The following is a 22,496-nucleotide window of genomic DNA, read 5'->3' as shown; positions in this document are numbered from 1 at the left end:
GCCCCCTCTTGCCCCAGCGTAGAGCCGGCCCTAATCACAAAGTATGCACGTACACATCTGTACGTACCCCACCTCCTCCTTAACGGCTGGGCCAATCTGAACGAAGATTTGCACAAACATCATCACACATATGGGGTTTATTTCAGGATGATTTATTATAAATCCCAGTTTGCTTGATTTTCCTACATAGTGTTTATTTTTGTTGGACCACCGTGAACGTTACGTTTTCCGTTTGCATTAGTATCAGTGTACGTTTACCGTACAGAACCTAATGGTCACATGAATTTGTATCCAGTGTTGTTTTGAAACACAGAAAGAAAGATTTAAAGTCAGTCCATCAGAAAAGGAAGTAAATATTGAAACCTCGTTGACAAAAGGAAGTTAGTTTAAAAGGCAGTTTTGACACAAATCAAGTTTTAATGTTATACTCGAAGTCTGGAACAAAGTGGGACAAAAAGGTTCAGAACTCACCAAAAAACAGAAACAAAAGGTTTTCAACAGATAAATGTTTCCAAGACTCACACACTTTTCAGTTAGGGTTTGAATACAAATTTAGCACACAGTGACAACTCACACTATGACCTACACTGGGACCAATACAGTACATGTACCATACTGGTATATACATATGTATATACAGATGTATATACATATTTACATGTACGCTGAAGCCATGTTTTAAAAGGTTTATAAGATGATCCCACACAAGATCCCTTACACCACTGGCTGAAATGCAGCTCCAAATCACCACAGAGCCTCCACCATGTTTTACATACGGCTTTTGTTACCCTCTCCTGTATGCATGTATGACTTTTGACCCAAGGTTTGGAGTCTCACCCCAAATGCCCTGCTGCTGCTCATTTTCAGTCTAGTTCTTGTGTAATTTAGCATCCTTGAAGTGTTCCTTTCTAAGAATGGCTGCTTGACAGTCACCCTATTACTGCCACACTTTCTTGTGTAGTTTCAGGTTATTTAAGGACACACTGCACACTATGCTACTTTTTTAGCTAATAGCTCCTTGTTGGTGCAAAATACTCTTTTATGCCTGTCAAACTCTGCTGTCATTGGCATGTTCCACAGATTCAAGTAAAGAAGCTAACGGTGTAGAGATCCAGTTTAATGTGATTCTTTGCCAACTGCTGAAATGAAACTGAAACCTTTGCTAGATTTGCAAAGGCGCTGCCTCTCAGCTGTGTGAGTTCTCATTTTGACTAAAAGTTTTTGCAAATGTTTTGCAAGAACTCTCACTTGTGTGAGACCCCATGTGGACAGTCAAATGACTATTTTGACTGAAAGTTTTACCACAAGTTTTGCAAGAATATGGCCTCTCACCTGTGTGAGTTCTCATGTGGACATTCAAATGACTGTTCTGACTGAAGCTCTTACCACAGGTTACACAGGAATAGGGCTTCTCACCCGTGTGAGTCCTTATGTGCACGGTCAAATCCCTCATTTGAATGAAACTTTTCCCACATGTTTTACAGGAATACGGCTTCTCGCCTGTGTGGATTCTTGTGTGGAATTTCAGATTTGTCCTCTGACTAAAAGTTTTGCCACATGTCGCACAAGAATATGGCTTCTCACCCGTATGAGTCCTTGCATGAATTTTCAAGTTTGCTAAGCAAGCAAATCTTTTTCCACAAATCTTGCAGTGGTAAGGTTTTATACCTGTGTGCGTCACCATGTGCACCGTTAAATTGCCTTTATGATAAAATCTTTTCCCACATGTTTCACACGAGTATCGCTTCTCACCTGTGTGAAATCTAATGTGATATATCAGATTTGAGCTGTCTCTAAATGCTTTCCCACAAATGCTGCAGGAATATGGCTTCTCACCGGTGTGAGTTCTTATATGGACCAACAAGTTATCCTTTCTCCTGAATGTTTTCCCACATGCGTCACACGAGAATGGCCTCTCACCTGTGTGAATGCTCGTGTGTATTTTTAGCTTTGATGCATATTTAAATCTTTTCCCACAAGTGTTGCAAGAATATGGTTTGTCATCTGTGGATGTTCTTTTTTGATGTAGAGAGTTGTGAGAGAGGAGCAGGTGACTGCTTGGTTTCGGCTGGCAGTAGTTTTTTTCCTCATAAATTACTGTTAATGGACTGGTTTCCTGGTCAATTACAAGCTCCTGTCTCTCCTGACTTGTGCAAAGTTCCGTCCATTCTTCCTTAATCTTAGCCGATCCAACGTCCTGTTGATCCAGACCAGAGTTCTCCAGGTTAAAGAGGTACAAGTCCTCGAGAACCTCCTCCTTGCAGACATATTGCTGGAGCTGGTCTGGAGAGACAAAGTGGCACATAAAACAGTCAGTGCTGTATTCATATACAAATGAAGATCTAAGCAAATTTTGTGACGGCCAACGGATTGTTAACACCAGTGGGTTCAGGTTTCACTTCAGCTGAAGCTGTTTGGTGTGCAGCATGTTGTAGGTCCAGGTTAGGGTAGATGTTTTAGTTCGAACTTCAGCGCTCTAATGTGCAGCTGTCATTTTAAAAATAAACAGCAGGATTAACACAATCAACTTGAGTTGAAATATTTATTTTACTGCTTCACGCTCAAAATCCCAAGATGAAAGAGTCCCTGCAGAATGAATTTTCTCTTATTTGCAACATATTTTTTATATTCTGTACAGATCTTTAATCAACATTTTATTATTTTCATCTGATAAAGTTTCTGATTGGAGTAATCTGTGTATGAAACACCTCATTTTATGTGAGCGCACACGAAGCCTGAAGCAGAAAGCCAGGCCGGACAAAGAAAGTTTAACTATTATCAGCTGCTCACATGTAAACAAATGAATTCTGGCTAACGGTAGTCCATTTTATATTCTTCACACTGGCTCCCAATAGATGATGAAATTCTTGTTTTAACATACAGAGCACTAAATGGCCCCAGCTTCTTATAAAATACTCTGCTGCTCGTTGTCTTCGCTCACAGGCTCAGAGTTTGTTGGTTTCTCCCCGAACACGACTGAAGGCGAAAGGGGGCGGAGCCTTTCAGTCGTACCACCACAGTTACGTTTGGTTGACTCTGTGGAATCCTTTAAAAAGCAGTTAAAACTTTATTATTTAAACAGGCCTTCTGTTAATCAACACTTCTGAATTGTTTTGAATTTGCATTGTTTATATTGTCTATTTTGTTACTTAATGTTTTCTTTATTGTTACCTTTGTGTACAGCGCTTCGTGACTGCCTGTCTATGAAAAGCGCTTAATAAATAAACCTCACTTACAAAGAGACACAAAGAGTGAACAGTGGACAGAAATTTGAACATGAACCTACAACAAACCACAAGATGGGTTTTCAAGATGGCTGCCAGTGTTTTCCAACTAGCTTTTCTCTGCGTGTGAAGGGGCTCAAATGTCCTTCCTGAATCAACACATTTTTGTTGAACCATCCACTTAAAATTTGAATATTGCTGAGAGTACGGTGATGTTATAATTCTACTTTTGACCATTTGGGGTTTCTGGGAAGCGTATGGTGACGTGGTGGCTACAGAGAAATGTTCCTCTAACCCCGACTTAATATTGTAGATATTTTGTTTTCTCTGACTGAAAAACAAAACGAAACATGTCTAAGAAACCAAGATGTGAGCTTCTTAGTTGTGGTCAGCACAGTGTAAACCAGCAGGTTAACCTCGTGAGCCTAACGGAGGAGGCCACAGTCAAAGGGATCAGTAGACTGAACTGAACAAAGGATTGATGAACAATATTCCCGTTCAATAATCCTGATGATCTTATTCTCCCTGGGTTGGACACACTGCAGCTATGCCAGGGCTACAGCTGGTGATGAGGACGCAGCATTTAGAGAGAAACACGACAGGAACAAGTCGTCCAATTCTTGAACAGCAAGAACATTTGTTTAGAAAAGCACCAGATGTCTAATTGCTACACTCTGACTGATTTTCATCTAGGCACCAAAGACACTTAATACTTGATATTTTAAAAGTTGAGCTTAAACATGGTTATAATCCTGCTGCTGCTTGTCCGGGCCGGGCCTTGGGAGCGATCGTTATATGTACAGATTTCTTACCTGTGTCCATGTTACAGTGACTCCCTGACATGGGAGAGATGTCCACATTGTAATTTTTGGTTCTGTGACATTTCTTCTTTGGCTTCAGCTCCTCATTGGTGGTTGATCCCATTTCTACATGTTTAGTTCCTTGCTGGTCTCTGGTGTCCACTACAGGAGAAGTTTGAGAGAGGAACTGGTTAACGTTTGGGTCGGGTTCATCAACCACTCCTAATTAGTTAAAGTCACCATAAAGGTGCTGGTCTCTGTTAATACAAGCAGCTTACTGGAACAGTCTTCCTCTTGCTCCTCTTTTATCAGGAGAGGCTCTGCTTCCTCCTGGACCAATCTGGAGTTCCTTTCCTGGTTACAGTGCTGCTGCTGCTCTATAAGAGCCTCATCTTTATTATTAATGACAAGTTGTTGTGGGAGGTCTATCGAGACAAAGGGACAAAACAAGGTTACATGTGTGATGACAGAAAAACACTCATACTTAGTACTGAAACAGTGATCTATACTGATAAGGAGTATAGAGTGTTAGGACCAAGAGGATCCACATCGTGTGATAGAAATGAAAATGATCAGCCTAGGGTTGGGCAATTGGACAATATATCGACGATTGACGATAGTGTTTACAAGGGCGATTTATTTATTTATTTTCCCATGACTAGGTTTGCTAATCATGATGGAGCTCATAGAAGTCAACAGAAAAAAAAATAATAGCGCTGTTTTAACAGCACCCTCTTTGATCTGCGAGCAAATGCCCCTCCTCAGAGAGCTGCAGAAGCTGGTGATAGCCTAGCATACTCAGCCGGATGGTGGACATGTACATGCTCATGTCAGTTAGTCGTGTTTGAGAGCTTTGCTCGCACTATACGTCTGCACAAGCGGCACACCACTTTGGTTACATCCTTAGGTTTACCTCTTTTATTTGGTTTAAAGCCAAAGAAATCCCAAATTGGGGACTTTATATTTTTTTAGTGCTGTCAGCGTTAATGTGCCGTCATCACAACTAACGCATTTAACAATTAACCCATATGGAGCGCAGACTGAGTCTATATCCCTGAAATATCTCTGTCAATGCATTTCGGGCAGTTTGTCCAAATTCTGTTAATTCTGGGGGTTGAGAGCGTTACAAATTTAAATCGTGAGGATGATTGATGATTAAGAAATCTTGTTCTTAGAGTAATGTCAAAAAGATAGAAACCACTGCATGGTAGTGTTAGTGGTCAGTGACAGTGATGGGATGAATCTGAGTGTCTGTGATACTCATCATATTAGCGATCCTAACTACAAACTGGTGTGTAATGTGTGGCCCTTTAAAGAGCCCCACCTTATCCCAAGATAAAACAAAGGACTAACTTAACCATGCTGTGTTTTAGTTGAATGTGTTCTCATCCTGTATAGAGCAACAAATAACAAGACTGACAGTGAATGGAGAAACACTCACCCAGTTTCTGTTCTGTTTTTGTCATGCTTATATCATACAACCTGAACATATCAGCAGGATGTCCCGTTTCCCCTTTCTCTTTGTTTAAAACATATAAAACAAGTCCATGTAATTTGAACTCAAAATTGTGTTTTCACCTCGCAAGTTAACTGATACTTGATAAATGTTTGCTGCCATTTTTGACTTCCCTCTGCAAGCGTCCAGCTGCAAGGGGAGAGATGAAGGACTACGATTCATCAAGCAATGTGATCATAAATAATCCTCGACACTAATTTTTTTATGCCTGCGTTTAGATTGCATATAGATTTTGACCATACTTGAGATTATTTGTATTTTTTTGCATTTAAGAAAATTATGCTAATGACATTCAGTTGTACGTTTCTTTTATGCCCGAGGATTTATCTAAGCTTCAGCGTCTGAATGATTGCTTAGATTTGATCAAACGTTGGATGGCTGCAAATTTCCTCCAACTCAACGAGGGGAAAACCGAAGTCCTCGTATGCGCCCCTGATAGGTTTCTATCGCAGATAGTGAAAGCCCTCGGTCCTCTCTCACTTTATGTTAAATCCTCTATCAGGAATTTAGGTGTCACCTTTGACACCTTGGCATGTGAAATCTCTGGCTCGGTCTTGTTTTTATCATTTAAGAAATGTGGCTAAGCTGAGCCCGGTTTTATCTCGCTCTGAACTCGAGATTGCTATAGATGCATTTATTTCGTCACGCTTGGATTATTGTAATTCGCTGTTTATGTGTCTAAGCAAAGGTTCACTGGATCGGCTGCAGGTTGTGCAAAACGCTGCAGCGAGGCTTTTGACAAAATCCTGCAAGTACTCACATGTGACACCGTTATTATCTCAGTTACACTGGCTTCCTGTTAAATTTAGAGTCGATTTTAAGATCGTGGTCTTGACCTACAGAGCTGTGCACGGACTGGCACCAGCCTACATCTTTGATCTGCTACAGCCCGATGTCCCTAGCAGGTCTTTGAGGTCATCTGATCAGGGCTTACTTGCTATAAAAAAATACTAAGAGGAGGACTCAGGGTGACAGAGCTTTTGCCACTGTGGCCCCGAGACTGTGGAACTCTCCCCCCTAACATTAAGAACTGTGGACTCAGTAGCAAGACTTGCAATCTTATGTGCAGCACTTTGTGATTCTGTCTTGAAAGGTGCTATATAAATAAAAATTTATTTATTTAAAATGTTTTCTTTCAAGAATTGTTTTTATTAAATATGGCACGTACAAATAGATGTTGTATGTAGTTTAAAACATTGCAATTTCTAAAATGGAACCAATGAGGAGTTTATTCTATTCATTTTGGTTTCTCTTTTGAATATTTATAACTGCTCATTAATAAGACAAAAGTATTTCTTATCAGATTACTCAATTAATTGATGGTATAATCATTAGAAAATAATCAATAGCTGCAGGCTTAATAATGTAGGAAGTTAACATTACCGTTGTGACTCAGCCCATGGCTGTGGTGAATCATCACAGGACACTGAAACATCTCAATTTCTCCAATAAAAGTCACAAAATAAAGATTTTCTCTATTTCTGTCGAGCATGCTGGTCACCAAGGGTGTAACAGGTACTGTCACGGTTGCTAGGCAACAGGAGGCGCGCGTCTTAGGTTAGACCTACAGAAGCCGCTAACTTCCGGTCTTCCCGTCTTTCGTGCACGGGCAGGCCGGGTCCTTTAAAGGATGCAGCCCCTGAATTTGGACACACCCCAAACCTCACTAACGCTTACCTAAGAATCACATCACAGACGTGAGCATGCTCGGTAGCGCCGTCCATCAGCTCACCAGTACTCAAACACATAGCAGTACCACTCTGGGTTCATTAACACCATCGGAGCGTTACCTACCGATTCTGTGTAACTTTATTTTGGGGAACTTCACAGTGATATCCTGCAGTCTGCGCTGACTGATCTCGGCCTCATTCTGGACCATCGTTTTAACAAAGACGCCGAATATCTCTTCAGCAGCAGCCGTTAGTCTCTCGCTAACAAACTCTCGCAAATACTCAACGGAACACATCGTTACTTTGACAGCTCAAATATTTCTCTGTTATACGCGAATGCAACCGTTTTCCAGCTTCAACAAGCGGCTAACTTAGACGTAGCGCCAGGACTGTTTCCTCTGTGTGTCACATTATAAAGTTCCGGCTATAAAAGCAGGTGAACGTTTTGTTCCGTTATATATATATCAGTGTATGGATCTATTACAGGGGTCGACAACCTTTCTGATGATGAGTGCATCTAAAATTCCCTCAGAAGTCAGTGTGCCATATGATTGCATTAGCAATAAATTTAATAACGCTCTATATTAACAGTTACTTACTATATAGAACCACTTTATAAAATTATGTTCACAGATGTTGGCAGCTATCAGCGAATATTTATCAGCTGTTTGGAAACAAAAAAAAGACACTTTTTATCCATAACAGCAAATGAACTGTACAACAGAAAATCCAAATGCTATTTATGGTCTCTGTTACGATATTGCTTCAGGGAGCAGACATGACACCGTCTTAGGTTTTAGCCATCACTTTTTTATTATCTCCACACCACCCTCCGGTGGCTTCCACATGAACTGCACCTTAAACAACAACTGTTCACTCATATCATGACAGTCTCCTCACAACAATGATAAGAAAAATAAACTGGGCCAATATGGCATGTTTGTTAATACAGAGACACACATGTTAATGTGACCTCTGGTCTCCCACTCAGACACACAGGTCTCCGAGTGTCCAGCATTCAGAGGCTACCTGAGGACTCGTGTGAGAGAAAATCTGCTCACACAGACATGTAGAGCCAAACACTGTCAATAAGGCCTCTGCAATGTTCTGAAGACAGTTAAACTTGTCAGGTAGTGATGTCCAGCAGGTGAACATGCAGCTCCATGAACACACGCACAGCAGTGGATTCCAGCTGCGTCCGTAATTCTACAAACTTTGACCCCCACAGAGTCGAGCTTTTCAGTTCAATCAGCTGCATTTCGATGTCCTCTGTGTCCAACCAGTTAATGCGAGACAAATCCAGCTGCTCATTAAAGCTTTTTGATTTGATTAGAAAAGAAAACATTGATCCAAACACCTGAAAGCCCCGAAAACATCTCTACCAGCACTGCAGGACATCTATGCTGAAAGGTGCAGATCCAGGGCCATCAGGATCATTAGGGATTCTAGCCATCCCGCCCACAAACTGTTCAGGCCACTGAGGTCAGGGAAGCGCCTCTGTAGCCTGAAAACAAGAACAGAAAGGTTCAGGAGGAGTTTTTACCCACAAACTGTGAGACTCCTCAACCAAAACACAAACCGGACAACATGATGGACAATCTCACACACAGTACATAATTTGCACTTTATCTTTCTTCTCTGAACCTTATCCGTACCTTATTATATACATCTGTACTATGTAAATATGTATATTTTTATAGTCTTCTCATTCAACTCATTACAGTGCAATATCTTGCACGTCATGGATATATATTTATAAGCACAAACATATGGACTTTTACATTGTTTTTTTATATATTTTTTTACTTTTAACTTTTGTTTCTTTTCCTTTTTTTCTTAGCTTATGTAAAATCCTTTTTAGCATGTTTGCACAGTCGGGGGGAGTACTTTTTTAGCCAGAAAAAACATTTCACTGTATGTTGTACCAGCTATAACTACATGTGACAAATAAATAAAGAATTGAATTGAATTGAACCCATTGTGAATTCTGTCTCGAGTCTACGGATGTATCCGTGTATTTCCGTGGTGCTGATGCTGCGCTGAGCGGACAGCTCCTGAAGCATTTGAAGTGTCGGAATGAAGAAATTTCAACATCGCTTGAAAAAACTACCAGCTAGCAACGTCCCTCTCACCGGTAGGCGAAGTTATTTTTTAGCCAATTACAAGTTGAATCTGGTAGTTGGGGTTGTTAGCTAAGATACTGTCATTAAGAAGAGGCACAACTAATGTGCGATGTGCACCGTCATTTATTTTTTAATGCACCTTCTCAGATTAACTCACTGCGTGTCGCGCCCAGGGCTGGACTGGGACAAAAAAACAGCCCGGGCATTTTGACGAGAGACCGACCCACCAGGTATTAAAGCCATAAAGCCTTTGAATGAAAACGCTGTTGTGACAGTGATGTACAGTCTTGTTGGTATATGTGTGATTTCTATACATTTTATATCAGATAAAAACTTTGGTTGTAAGATTCAGATAATTATTTATTAAAAGCATTTTAAATGAGAATAAAAAATAAAAGTGTGTGCCCCCCTCTCCCTGTTAATGCCCTACCTGCCCCCCTGGCAGAACTAGACCCGCCCCTGCACAGTTACCAGCTGTCAGCTGCTTAGAAAAGGATCCTGGTGTTATTTGTCTCTCAGAAACAGTTCATAACTTCAACTCATCCATGTCACCTAAAAGGTAAACCTGTTTCTCCATCACCTGTTCAGCTCTGATGGTTCAGTAAGGACATCTCCTGGTTTCATCTTCATGTTTCCCTCTCACCACATATCCAAACCCACATCATGACCAGCAGCTTTACAGCTGTGGCTCCAGCAAACATCAGCTGATACTAGAAATTAATATTAAATACATTCTAACAACAGCTGATCAAGCTTAAATGTGCTGCTGTTGTTTAGCGCGACATCCGCTGGTTTCCTCTTTCTCGGCTGGTGATAGTGTTTTGGAACCATACAGTCAGACGGTCAGCATACCGTCCTGCTGATGATAGAGTACACCAAGGAACTGGAAGCTGCTCACTCTCTCCACAGCAGCGCCGTTGATGGTGATGGGCATGTGTGCTGCACCTCCGGAAGTCCACTATCAACTCCTTTGTCTTTGCGACGTTGAGGGTGAGATGGTTGTTAAAACGATGGGAAGAGGCGTGAGTTTCTCAAAATGGGCTCATTGAGTGCAGCACGGATAAGATCTTTGAGAGGCTTACGGCTGCCGTGAATACTCATAATAAGATCTCTGAGTGCAGACTGGATTACATCTTGGGGAGGCTCACTGTGGTCGTGAGTTCTCAGAATCGGCTCTTTGAGCACAAGAATGACAACATCACAGAGCGCAACTTTGATAACATCATGGAGAAGCTCGCGGCTCTCCAACGGGATATTGAGAGACCAGTGTCGGACTGTTAGAACTGCTTTGAAATTCATATGAGCTGTTCGCACTAAAGTAAAAACCACCATCACTTCATGTGGAAACCCTTTTGGCGCCAGCTGCGGTCGCAAGGCTGAAGCCGAACAACAACTCCCTGATAACAACTGTGTTTAGACTGTTCTTCCCATTCCATGCAAGGCCACCTGGGTTGGCTGTTAGACTGTTTACTTAGGCTAGCAGGGCGAAGGACACTGTCTCAGCTGAACTCTGGACACGCACACACATACATATACACTGATATGCATACATTCATCCCCCCTCCCTTTCCAAACGCCTTCGATGCTTGTTCCCTCCTGGGGAACACGGCGGGTCTGAGCCCGCGCAGGAATGGTAGCGCTGGGCAGGATGGCTGCTGTGTTTGCTTCGGATTACTCCTCACCCCCCACCCGACCCTGTGGCTTGTCACGTGCTCCATAATGTTGTGCTTTTTTTGTTTCCTGTTCTCATGCTGTCCTCCCAGGAGCCCAGCATGAGTAGAGGTCTCTTTTTTTCCTCTTGTACTTTCCCATTGTAGTGTATATTTCAGTGTTTGTTTTCTGTAACGCTACCAATCTCCGATCTGTATCCCCATGTGATGTCTGTGTTGCTCTTTTTCTCTAATTGATCTTTCTGAGTTAACTTCAATAATTACTTTCTCCAAACCTTCAACGTGTCTTTTAGACCCCATTCCTACAAAACTGCTCAAAGAAGTCCTGCCATTAATTAATTATTCGATCTTAAATATGATCAACCTATCTCTAATGATCGGCTATGTACCACAGGCCTTCAAGCTGGCTGTAGTTAAACCTTTACTCAAAAAGCATCTCTAGACCCAGCAGTCTTAGCTAATTATAGGCCAATCTCCAACCTTCCTTTATATCAAACATCCTTGAAAGAGTAGTTGTCAAACAGCTAACAGATCATCTGCAGAGGCTTATTTGAAGAGTTTCAGTCAGGTTTCAGAGCTCATCACAGCACAGAAACAGCTTTAGTGAAGGTTACAAATGATCTTCTTATGGCCTCTGACAGTGGACTCATCTCTGTGCTTGTCCTGCTAGACCTCAGTGCAGCGTTCGATACTGTCGACCATAATATCCTATTAGAGCGATTAGAACATGCTGTAGGTATTACAGGTACTGTGCTGCAGTGGTTTGTATCATATCTATCTAATAGACTCCAGTTTGTGCATGTAAATGGAGAGTCCTCTTCACACACTGAGGTTAATTATGGAGTTCCACAGGGCTCAGTGCTAGGACCAATTCTGTTTACATTATACATGCTTCCCTTAGGCAGCATCATTAGAAGACATAGCATACATTTACACTGCTATGCAGATGACACCCAGCTCTATCTGTCCATGAAGCCAGATAACACACACCAATGAGTTAAACTGCAGGAATGTCTTAAAGACATAAAGACCTGGATGGCCGCTAACTTTCTGCTTCTTAATTCAGATCAAACTGAGGTTATTGTACTCGGCCCTGAAAATCTTAGAAATATGGTATCTAAGCAGACTCTTACTCTGGATGGCATTACCTTGGCCTCCAGTAACGCTGTGAGGAACCTTGGAGTCATTTTTGACCAGGACATGTCCTTCAATGCACATATTAAACAAAAATGTAAGACTGCTTTCTTCCATTTGTGCAACATCTCTAAAGTTAGAAATATCCTGTCTCAGAGTGACGCTGAAAAACTAGTTCATGCATTTATTACTTCCAGGCTGGACGACTGTAATTCATTATTATCAGGAAGTCCTAAAAACTCCCTGAAAAGCCTTCAGCTAATCCAAAATGCTGCAACAAGAGTCCTGACAGGGACTAGAAAGAGAGAGCAGATTTCTCCTGTTTTGGCTTCCTGTTAAATCCAGGATTCAAAATCCTGCTCCTCACATACAAGGTCTTAAATAATCAGGCCCCATCTTATCTTAATGACCTTGTAGTACCATATCACCCTATTAGAGCACTTCGCTCTCGCTCTGCAGGCCTACTTGTTGTTCCTAGAGTATTTAAAAGTAGAATGGGAGGCAGAGCCTTCAGTTTTCAGGCCCCTCTTCTGTGGAACCAGCTTCCAGTTTGGATTCAGGAGACAGACACTATCTCTACTTTCAAGATTAGGCTTCAAACTTTCCTTTTTGCTAAAGCATATAGTTAGGGCTGGACCAGGTGACCCTGAATCCTCCCTTAGTTATGCTGCAATAGGTGTAGGCTGCCGGGGATTCCCATGATGCATTGAGTTTTTCCTTTCCAGTCACCTTTCTCACTCACTATGTGTTAACAGACCTCTCTGCATTGAATCATATCTGTTATTAACCTCTGTCTCTCTTCCACAGCATGTCTTTATCCTGTCTTCCTTCTCTCTCCCAACCAATCGCAGCAGATGGCCCCGCCCCTCCCTGAGCCTGGTTCTGCTGGAGGTTTCTTCCTGTTAAAAGGGAGTTTTTCCTTCCCACTGTCGCCAAAGTGCTGCTCACAGGGGGTCATATGATTGTTGGGTTTTTTTCTCTGTATCTATGAAGCGCCTTGAGGCGACTTATGTTGTGATTTGGCGCTATATAAATAAAATTGAATTGAATTGAATTGTGTGTAAGGTCGGGGGGGTCCTGTTTCACTGCAAGGCAACCTGCATGTGGCGAATAAAGCCTTTGATTGATTGATTGATTGATTGATTGACACCTGTAAGCTGTCTCATCACCGTTGGTGATAAGACCCACCACTGTAGTGTCGTCCGCAAACTTCACAATGATGTTGGAGTTGTTAGTGGCTGTGCAGTCGTAGGTGTAGAGTGAGTACAGGAGAGGGCTCAGTACACACCCCTGTGGAGCACCAGTGTTCAGTGTGACGGGGGATGAGGTGATGCTGCCCAGTCTGACCACCTGGCGTCTGTCAGACAGGAAGCTAAGGATCCAGCTGCAGAGGGAGCTGCTCAGTCCTAGATCCTGCAGTTTCCTGTCCAGCTTCGAGGGAACGATGGTATTGAATGCTGAGCTGTAATCTACAAACAGCATCCTCACATACGTGTCTCTCTTCTCCAGGTGTGACAGGGCAGTGTGTAGTGTCAGGGCTATGGCATCATCAGTGGACCTGTTGTGGCGGTATGCAAACTGTAGAGGGTCCAGTGAGTCGGGTAGTGCAGAGCAGATGAAGTCCCTGACCAGCTTCTCGAAGCATTTGCTTACGATGGGGGTCAGGGCTACAGGTCGCCAGTCGTTCAATGAGGAGATGGTGGAGGATTTGGGTACAGGGACGACGGTGGCCATTTTGAAGCAGGCTGGGACTACAGACAGAGAGAGGGAAAGGTTGAAGATGTGCGTGAACACTCCAGCCAGCTGAGCCGCGCATGACCTGAGGACGCGGCCGGGAATCCCGTCCGGACCAGTAGCTTTGCGTGCGTTCACCTTCCTGAAGCACCTCCGCACATCCTCCTCACACACAGTGTGCGCACTGACGTCATCCGCGGTGCGCACCAAGGACCAAGGATCTGTTCTGAGGCATCTGTGTGTAGCAAGAAAGGTAAGTGGAAGTCTGGGTGGGCTAAGACTGGAGGATGGGTGAGTATGTCAGTGTGTTGCTTTAGTGACCCCTGGTGTTCACCAGCCCATTCCACAGGAGTACCAGAGGACAGCTGACTGCCTTTGGGTTTCTTCTGGTGAGGTTGTGCTAGTTACATGCTAGAGAAGTTCATGCACAGGCTTTGGAAGCCCAAGAGTCCCACATCAGCACCAGTCTGAGGAGTTTTGGCCTTGAGTAACTGCACAGAAACAATTCACACTTTTCAGGCCTTAGCTTCAATTCGTGATGCTGGAGTGATTCAAAACTTTGTGAAGACCCCCAAAATGCTCCTCACAGGTTTTGGCATAACAGGGGATGTCGTTCAAATAGGGAATGTAGCATTCATCCCTGAATGCATCCAACATCCCTTCCATGCGCCTCTTAAAGGCCGCAGGCACACTGGAGAGGCCAATGGTATTCTAACCCACTTATACGACCCCCAGGGAGTTACAAAGCCTGCAAGATGCCTTGAAACCTTTGTGTTAAATCACAGGTGGTAAGCCTTTCCTTGATCAAGAATACTGAACCAGGAATGGTCCCCCAGTGTGTCAATCAGGTTTTGGATACAGGGCAGTGGGTGCCTATCAGGGTTTGGTTTTCTGGTTTATTGCACAATAGGCAATGCAATAAACAGCAGGCATTATGTGCCATGTAAACACATACAACAGGGGCAGCATAAGGAGACTTTGATGTGATGATTCAGCCCTTACCTAGTAGGTTGTGAATGCACTCCTTTACTTCACTAAACAACAGCTTTGGGACTGAGCTGTAGACTTTTTGAATAGGAATGTCGTCTTCAAGGTTTAGTGACAGCTGTAGACTTTGAATATAGCCAATATCATTAGCATCCTTTGCAAAAGCAGCTAAATCCAGTTACAGCCAATGTTCCCTCTAATGTTTCATGTGTCTGAGCGAACACACAAACTCCCTGAGCGTCCCTTGGACCACTGTGAGCAACAGCAGACGTGTGCACTGTGGTCACACCAGCATCGAATCCATCCAAGTTACGTGTTTTATTAAAATAATCAAATCAAGCATTTATGTTAGACAACTTTTAACTGCTTTAGCCCACTTACAATGAAAAAAAAAAAAAAAATCTTGCTCATGACCTGTGTAGTATGTTAACACTATTGGAAGTAAAATAACTTGAACTCCAATTTTGAAAACACAACTTTCTTTCTTTTTTTTTTAAAAAAAAACATAAAGCTCTGACTTGTATTCTGAGTCTGTGGTCTGGGAGAGAGTCTGTAACTCTTTGTCTGCAAAATACAGTAAATAATGACCAATGTTGGGCAATTAATTATATAGTTACTTCTTCAAAAAAGTAACTGAGTTTTGCAAACAACAAAGTTTTTTGCAGCTGTTTACCTAAAAATGCAGCCAAGGCGTTTTTAAATAAACATTTCAAACTATTTACAGAACAATCAGCTGTTCTGCATCAAATCTGATGCCACACAAATTATTTGTGCCGCTCCAAAAAATAATTTCTGTCCACTATGAGATGAAGGAGAACATCAGCCTGATACCTGCAGGCCTGACAGCAGCAGATGTGTCACTGCTGTAACACCTGTAACACTCAGCAGTCGCCTCATTGTTCTGACACACACAACAAAAACTACACTACACACTAACTACACACTAACTACACAAGATTTGCGTTAAACGTCGAAAATCTCTCACATCTCAAAACACGCCGTCACTCCTAAAACTTCCCCCTGTTTCTTAATAACTAAATGGCATGTTTTGATTGCTCGATTTTTTGACCAATGGGAAAGGGTGGGGGGTGTTTTGGTTTCGTCTTTGCTCACAGGCGGAGAGCGCTTTCCTTATAAAACGCTGTTTTTACCGTTTCTTCCCGCAGTAAACATAAACAACGACAGTATTCAGGAAGAAAACCAAACATTGCAGATATTTTATCATAACTCTGGTTTTACGTGGCCGATCAACACAATTTAAAAACTGGTATAAAGTCCACACTTTTCCCGTCAGTTGTTCCGTCTGTCCTGCTCACATCTCCAATGGTTGTACACGTTGTCAATAACGTGGCTTCACTCCACATCAGCCACGGCGCTTTGCTAGTTAAAACGCCGGTGTCGGCACATAAGGACGCTGTCATAGCCTGTCAATGACGTTGATTAGCTGCGTATGTACGAATGTGAATCACGTGATTGGCTGGACTATGGGATAGGATGGCATCGTTCTAATCCCATATGGGAGCAGCCAGTCACTCACTGACTAACACTGCAAAACAGAATTGTTAACATATTTACTTTAATTTTTTTTTGTGTGCGCAACGCAGATTTTTTCTGCGCATAGACCGTGCCAGCAGTGCGCAATTGCGCATGCGCGCAGCTTAGAGGGAACATTGGTTACAGCCTTAGAGAGGAGTAGCATTCCCTCCAGCTCCTCTCTGAGGTAAACAATGTGGTGCAGGTGGGGAAGTGGTGGCACTCTGAATCTTTGTCTCTGTTTGGGAGTGAGTCAGTTTTAACCGTTTTCTAATGGGCTGGATACTGCCAATCAAAGATTTTCAAGGCAGATTAATGTCATGTTTTGTCTGGTTTCCTAAAGGCAGATTCACATTCAGCCATGAGAGCAGTTCCTTCTTCTGAATGTTTGAACACTGAGCTAATAGTTGTTTTACCATCAGTCTGGATGCTGGGTATTGAAGATTCCACTGGTCCCTATTCATGTAGCCCCTTCCACTGGGATTCCTTGCGCAGTACCATTCTAACAGCGCCCTGTTTTCATGTCTTGCCTGATACTATCGTGTTCCAAGAAAAGCTCCTTTAAGCACACTACCTGTTGGGGTCCCCTTGTCTGGAAATGTCTGTCTGTGTCTCAGAATGAGGTGGAGCCTTGTTTGGTGGAACTCGTAGATGTAAGTTGTGCCGTGGCTTGTGAGGTAGATTATGAGGATTTGAGCAAAAAGCTCTTCTAACTGATGCACATTACTAACAGCATCCTTTGGATATTCTCTGGTGAAACTGACATTTTTAGTTATGATTAGCTGGGCATTTGTTGTTACAGGGGTGGCTACATTTACATCATCAGTAAATAGTACATCAGTGGTAGCAGGCAGGTTAGGCAAGCCCAATAAGTGGGACAGTGACAAGTGGGGATGCTGGCTTTGCATTTACACTCTGCAGGTAAGAATTCACACATCAAATCACACTCTCCATAGTTATAGCATCACTTCAGTCACCAGTGTGGGATATATGTGTCATGGTCTGCGTCATTTGACCCAGCATTTTGAGTTTTCTTGTGTTTTTGTCATTTTGTCTTATGATTTATGTACAAGTTCACCTTTTTAGTTTTACATTTATTCTTTTGTGCCTAGTTATCCTGTTTTGAGTTTCTTATATTCCCTGTTTAGTTGCTTGATTACTTAGTGTTTTCCCTTGTGTCTTTGCCCTCTGTGAGTCTGTGCTTATGTGCTTGTATAAGTTCTTGTGACCTCCTTGGGTTTCAGTCCTGTTAAGGTTCACATAATTGAGGAAGGAGAGTACAAACAACCAGGTCCAGAAGATCTTGGTCAAACAATTGATTTTAATGAATACACACGTGGGAAGACAGGAATTAATCTTCGACTTAATCAAAGCATACACAGATTTTTATAGCATCAGGGTTTGAATTAACGACGCCCCTTCATACGTCACAGACAGAATATATACACACGTCAAATCAAAACCACAATGACTTTTAACACAGTTTAAAGGAACGTTGTCTTCTATCTTCATGGCCGGTACTTCCTGTCACTGCCGGATGCTCTCTTGTCATCTTGACACCTCAGCAGCAGTTCTGCGACAAACTGCTCTTTTTGCAACCCCAAGCAAAACATGATTAAACTTCCACCTATAAATGATTCTCTAACTGAGTGTGTGTGTGTGTGTGTGTGTGTGTGTGTGTGTGTGTGTGTGTGTGTGTGTGGGTGTGTGTGTGTGTGTGTGTCGTCCTCAAATGCTCTCTCATCTCACCCGTTGCACTTCTGACCTTTTACCAGACCAGAGGCTCATCCTTATGTGTAATAACCTAACTGAAACTACATGTACTATGTTGAATAAATGTTTTAATCAAGAACCTCTACTAAGAGCTTAATAAAAGAATATAAAAGTATAACAGACAATTTGAATAACCTAGTAATTCAAATAGCCTCGTCTAACCTGCTCAGAATGACTTTCGGTTTCAGTCCTGCAAACTCTCTGCAACTTCCTGTCAACTCCTGCAACTTAGTCTTTCTGAAAGACACACACACTGTTTAAACCTCTGAATGCAATATCAATGCTGCAGATTATATTATTAATGCAATAGTAATAATGATGATTATTTACCAATAACAGTAAAATAATTTCCCTGCTCCACAGTCCACCATGTTTATCCATGTTTCCCCAGCCCGGCATGTCTTCCCTCTCCCTCATATTCCCTTGCTCCGTCTCTTCTGCCTTTCCTCCACCCCTCTGTCAAACTCATGTGTCAGTCTTGTGTTCCTCTGTTTGCAGTTTTATTGTGAAGGTCTCGTGTTTCCGTGTTCAGCATGTCTTGTTTTGCTTCCTCTATGGCGTCAGCTGTGTTCCCTGTGTGATCTCTCTTCCCTCTGTTAAGGTTCACATAATTGAGGAAGGAGAGTACAAACAACCAGGTCCAGAAGATCTTGGTCAAACAATGGATTTTAATGAATACACGCGTGGGAAGACCACTGTACGCAGACAGCACTTGATCTTCGACTTAGTCAAAGCATACACAGATTTTTATAGCATCAGGGTTTGAATTAACGACGCCCCTTCATACGTCACAGACAGAATATATACACACGTCAAATCAAAACCACTTATCCTCATGTGTATTTAGGTCAGAGTCTCCCTCCGTCCGGTGTTGCATTCTCCCTCATGGCTGTGTGTTTCCCTGTGTGCCTCTACCTGTATTAGTTTATATATGTCCTGGTCTAGTTTTGTATTGTTTTGCCATTCAGCAAATTAAGCTGACTTTTTTTTAGTTTACTTTTTGCCTCCGTTTGAGTCCTTTCCTTCCTGCACTCAGTCAAATTCATGACAATATGGAGGACCAGAAGAGCAACGTGCATCAATATAAAGAATTTTCTGCTTCAATATTGGTTTGTGCAATAAAACTTGCCAATTAATTTGCTAATTTAAATGCATTTATGAGTTCATTTTTCTTTTTCATTTTTTATGAGTGAGGCCCTCTGTGAGAAAGAGTATTATGGGTGGTAATAAGGAAATATCATTAGAAGGAATTGAACATGATTCACTGATGTACAGAATTCAGTTTGAGGTATTTGGTGTTTAGATATTTACACGCTGACCCAGCGGTGATAGTGATGAGGGCATGACCCCCTGGAGTGAGGAGGGAGAGGCTATGACAGGGAGGAGATCGGTTGCATGAATTTCACCTCTAGGAAATAAAAAGATGCAATAATAACAAAACAAAACCAAAGGATGTGCCCAAAACAGCAGCTGCTGCAGGTGTTTTGCTCAACTTGACCGGACTGAAACAATCAACACTGACCGCTGAACAGAGGCTCTAGCTGGCAACAGTCAGATCCTGGAAATAACAATATAAATAGCATGTTGTTTTATTCTAATTTGGAGTCAGTAGCAAAATAGTGCCAAATGCTGCTTACCCCAGAATTAAGGACACTATATTGAACTGCTGCTAAAAGTGCAGGTGCCCTATCCACAACAGCTGAAAATAAGTGAATCAGGGCTGAGAATAAGCCACCGTACTGCTCATTAAATGTAGCTGTAGATAATGAGTAAAGAGGTGATGGCACTAGTGCAGCCCAACCCAGAAGAAAGTCAATGGGGAGCCTGGGATGAGAGCCAAACAAGAAAAATGGCAACTCCCTTGTGCCCTGATGGGGTGTGCTGGTATAACAAAAGAGCATGTGTGCATAAACGCACAGACTAATCCCGTTTCTGGGATGATGGAAGGGTGTGCAAGATGTTATGAAGAGTTCTATTAAACCATTCACACTGTCCATTATTCACTGGATGATATGGAATTGCACGAGACTTTGCTACCTGGTATAATTCACACAACTGGTGCATCAACAAACTCTAAATTCCTGCCTTGGTCAGAGTAGATGCGGCTAGGAACACCACTCTGTCAGAGGAACCTGGGCTACAGTAGAAGTCCGCTGATCTCGAGTAAGGACTTCAACGGTATATTTGCTGAAAACATCAGTCATAACCAGGACATTCTCAAGTCCACTGCTGGAGGATTACAAATGGCCCATTTAGCTATGTGATACCAGCCCCGAATCCTTTGCAATTTGACAATGCTCATAACCCTGAACCTACTGCTTGATATCAGAGGACATCCTTGGCCAGTAACAGTACTTGTTGGGTCTGCGCTTGCAGGCCCCGCTGGTTCAGAGACTTATCACCCGTGAACAAAGCAAGACAAACATTTTAACTTGCAACTCTGCACCTGTACTCAAACGACTCCGGCTCCCAGCCTTCCCTGCAGCCTTTTATTCTGTGAATACACAAGCACAATACACAAGCTCCTGATCCAGCTATCTCAGAGTCTCTGACTTCAGAGCCTCTGGGAGGACAAGTTGGAGCACTTCCTCGCCCCCATCAGGAAGTGAGATCCGGCAATAGAGTATCCCATCTTTCTCTACCAAATGGTAACACTGACATAGCAAATCCCACAGCAGTGGATCAGACTCCTGTAGGGTACAAATATCTCCAAGAGAATGTGATGGGAAGGCCCTGGTTTCTCTGAGTTGCAGGTGGCACCGGTCCTGGACATGATTCCTGCTGAAGCGGGATTGGAACAAAAGTCCTGAGCAACACACATACTACATACAAACATACTACGGCATGACTGATATCTCATTTCAAAGATGAATGCCACCAGTTGAGATGCCCACCTCTGCTCTGTGGCACCTAGCTTGGCCGAAGAAAGGAAGCTTAGTGAATTGTTGTCTGTAAAGACACACAGTTGACCACTCTGCATAAGCCGGCAGTGATTTTTAACAACCAGCTTGACAGCGTGGGAAAGTGGATTTTTCTGCCAAGACCTGGGAAGCAGCAGATGTGTGACTTCAGATCTTCGTTATTAAACTGAGGCATGAGCTAAATTTCAATAAGGACAGATCTGTCATGGTTCTGGGTCATTTAGGCCCCTGTGTTGTCATTATGTTTCATTCGAGTCAGCTGTGTCCTCATGTCGCCACTTCCTCTGATCACTTCATGTGTGTATTTAGGTCCTCAGTCTTCCTGTTCAGCGTCATGTTGTCTGTTTCCTCGTTTCATGTATTCATAGGTATCATAGTTCCTCTGTATCGTCTCTGTTATCTTAGTTTTTCCCAGTGCAGGTTCAGTTAGCTCTCTCCCATGTTTGTGTAACCACTGACTCATTTTAAATAGTTTAGGACAGCCAAACTACGGACCAGTTGCTAGGTTCGGCAGGGCTACAATAGAAAGCGAGGCGAATGCAGAATGAAATGGCTGGAGACAGGAATTTGAGCAGCAACAGTTATTATTTTGCACAAAAATGAAATAAACAAGACACAAATTCCACATTGACAGTAGTAGTGATAATAACCATAACAATAACAAGAAGAAGCCGGCAAAACAAAAATAACCCCAAAAATAGTCGTTTGAGCTCAATATTCAATTGTCTTTTTGTCTTTGGTCATTTGTCAAGTCAAAAATTCTTAGTCTAGTTCTTGTTCTCTTTCGTTTGTGGTTTGTGTGTTACCACTTGGGAGTCTCCGTCGAGGAAGAAGAGTAAGTTCCTCTGCAAAGTTCAGTCTGGGCTCAGGCTCGCCATCTCCATCCGGAGAGAATCCATTGGAATCCAAAATCTTAGTTCCTTCCACACGGACAAGGGAAAAAACCTAGCCTGCACAACAATATTAACATTATTGTACACAGCCAGCTCCGTTTCTTCTCTTGTATCACAGCTATAGCTTTAGTTCTTTATCTCTTTTCACATTTCTTTCACATTACCACAGTAATACATTACATGCATGCTTTGAATATATCTCTCGTTATACATGAAATTATTTTAACCATGTAAACAACAAATGAATTTCTTGTTCTCTTTTTAACCATGAAATTATGATTAATAGGTATAACCAGCAAGATAATACATTTTTCCAATCATCCTTCGAGTATGCTAAACAAATCCTACCACAACAGCATTTCAACCGTTTTTAAACAGCAAATTACCACTCGCGAATCGGTATGAACAGAAGAAACAACTTTTAGCAACAGACTAACACATTATTAACTTTTCAAACCCATGGGCTAAACTCACCAAAATGTTAGAAAATTCCGCACGAGCTATCCGTGACCTGTCTC

At 42.4% G+C, this 22,496-nt stretch overlaps 1 protein-coding gene across 2 annotated transcripts; it reads right to left on the bottom strand.

Annotated features, from left to right (window-relative positions):
- Positions 1 to 394: 394 nt before the first annotated feature.
- Positions 395 to 7,607, bottom strand: LOC101471087 (uncharacterized). 2 transcript variants are annotated; one of them, XM_024805986.2, is made up of 4 exons: positions 7,335 to 7,607; positions 4,303 to 4,449; positions 4,037 to 4,186; positions 395 to 2,283 (listed from the first exon to the last, which is right to left on the bottom strand). In XM_024805986.2, exons 1-4 carry the CDS (start codon positions 7,504 to 7,506, stop codon positions 1,187 to 1,189), a joined length of 1,566 nt encoding a protein of 521 aa, XP_024661754.1. In that variant the 5' UTR covers positions 7,507 to 7,607; the 3' UTR covers positions 395 to 1,186. The 2 variants fall into 2 exon arrangements, with proteins under 2 accessions (XP_024661754.1, XP_023011039.1); XM_023155271.3 differs by lacking the exon at positions 7,335 to 7,607 and adding an exon at positions 6,924 to 7,276.
- Positions 7,608 to 22,496: the final 14,889 nt, after the last annotated feature.

Source organism: Maylandia zebra, linkage group LG18 (assembly GCF_041146795.1).
Source record: "Maylandia zebra isolate NMK-2024a linkage group LG18, Mzebra_GT3a, whole genome shotgun sequence".
Classification (NCBI taxonomy): Eukaryota; Metazoa; Chordata; class Actinopteri; order Cichliformes; family Cichlidae; genus Maylandia; species Maylandia zebra.
Note: the sequence above shows the minus strand (reverse complement) of the source record. Positions and strands in the feature narration are given on the sequence as shown.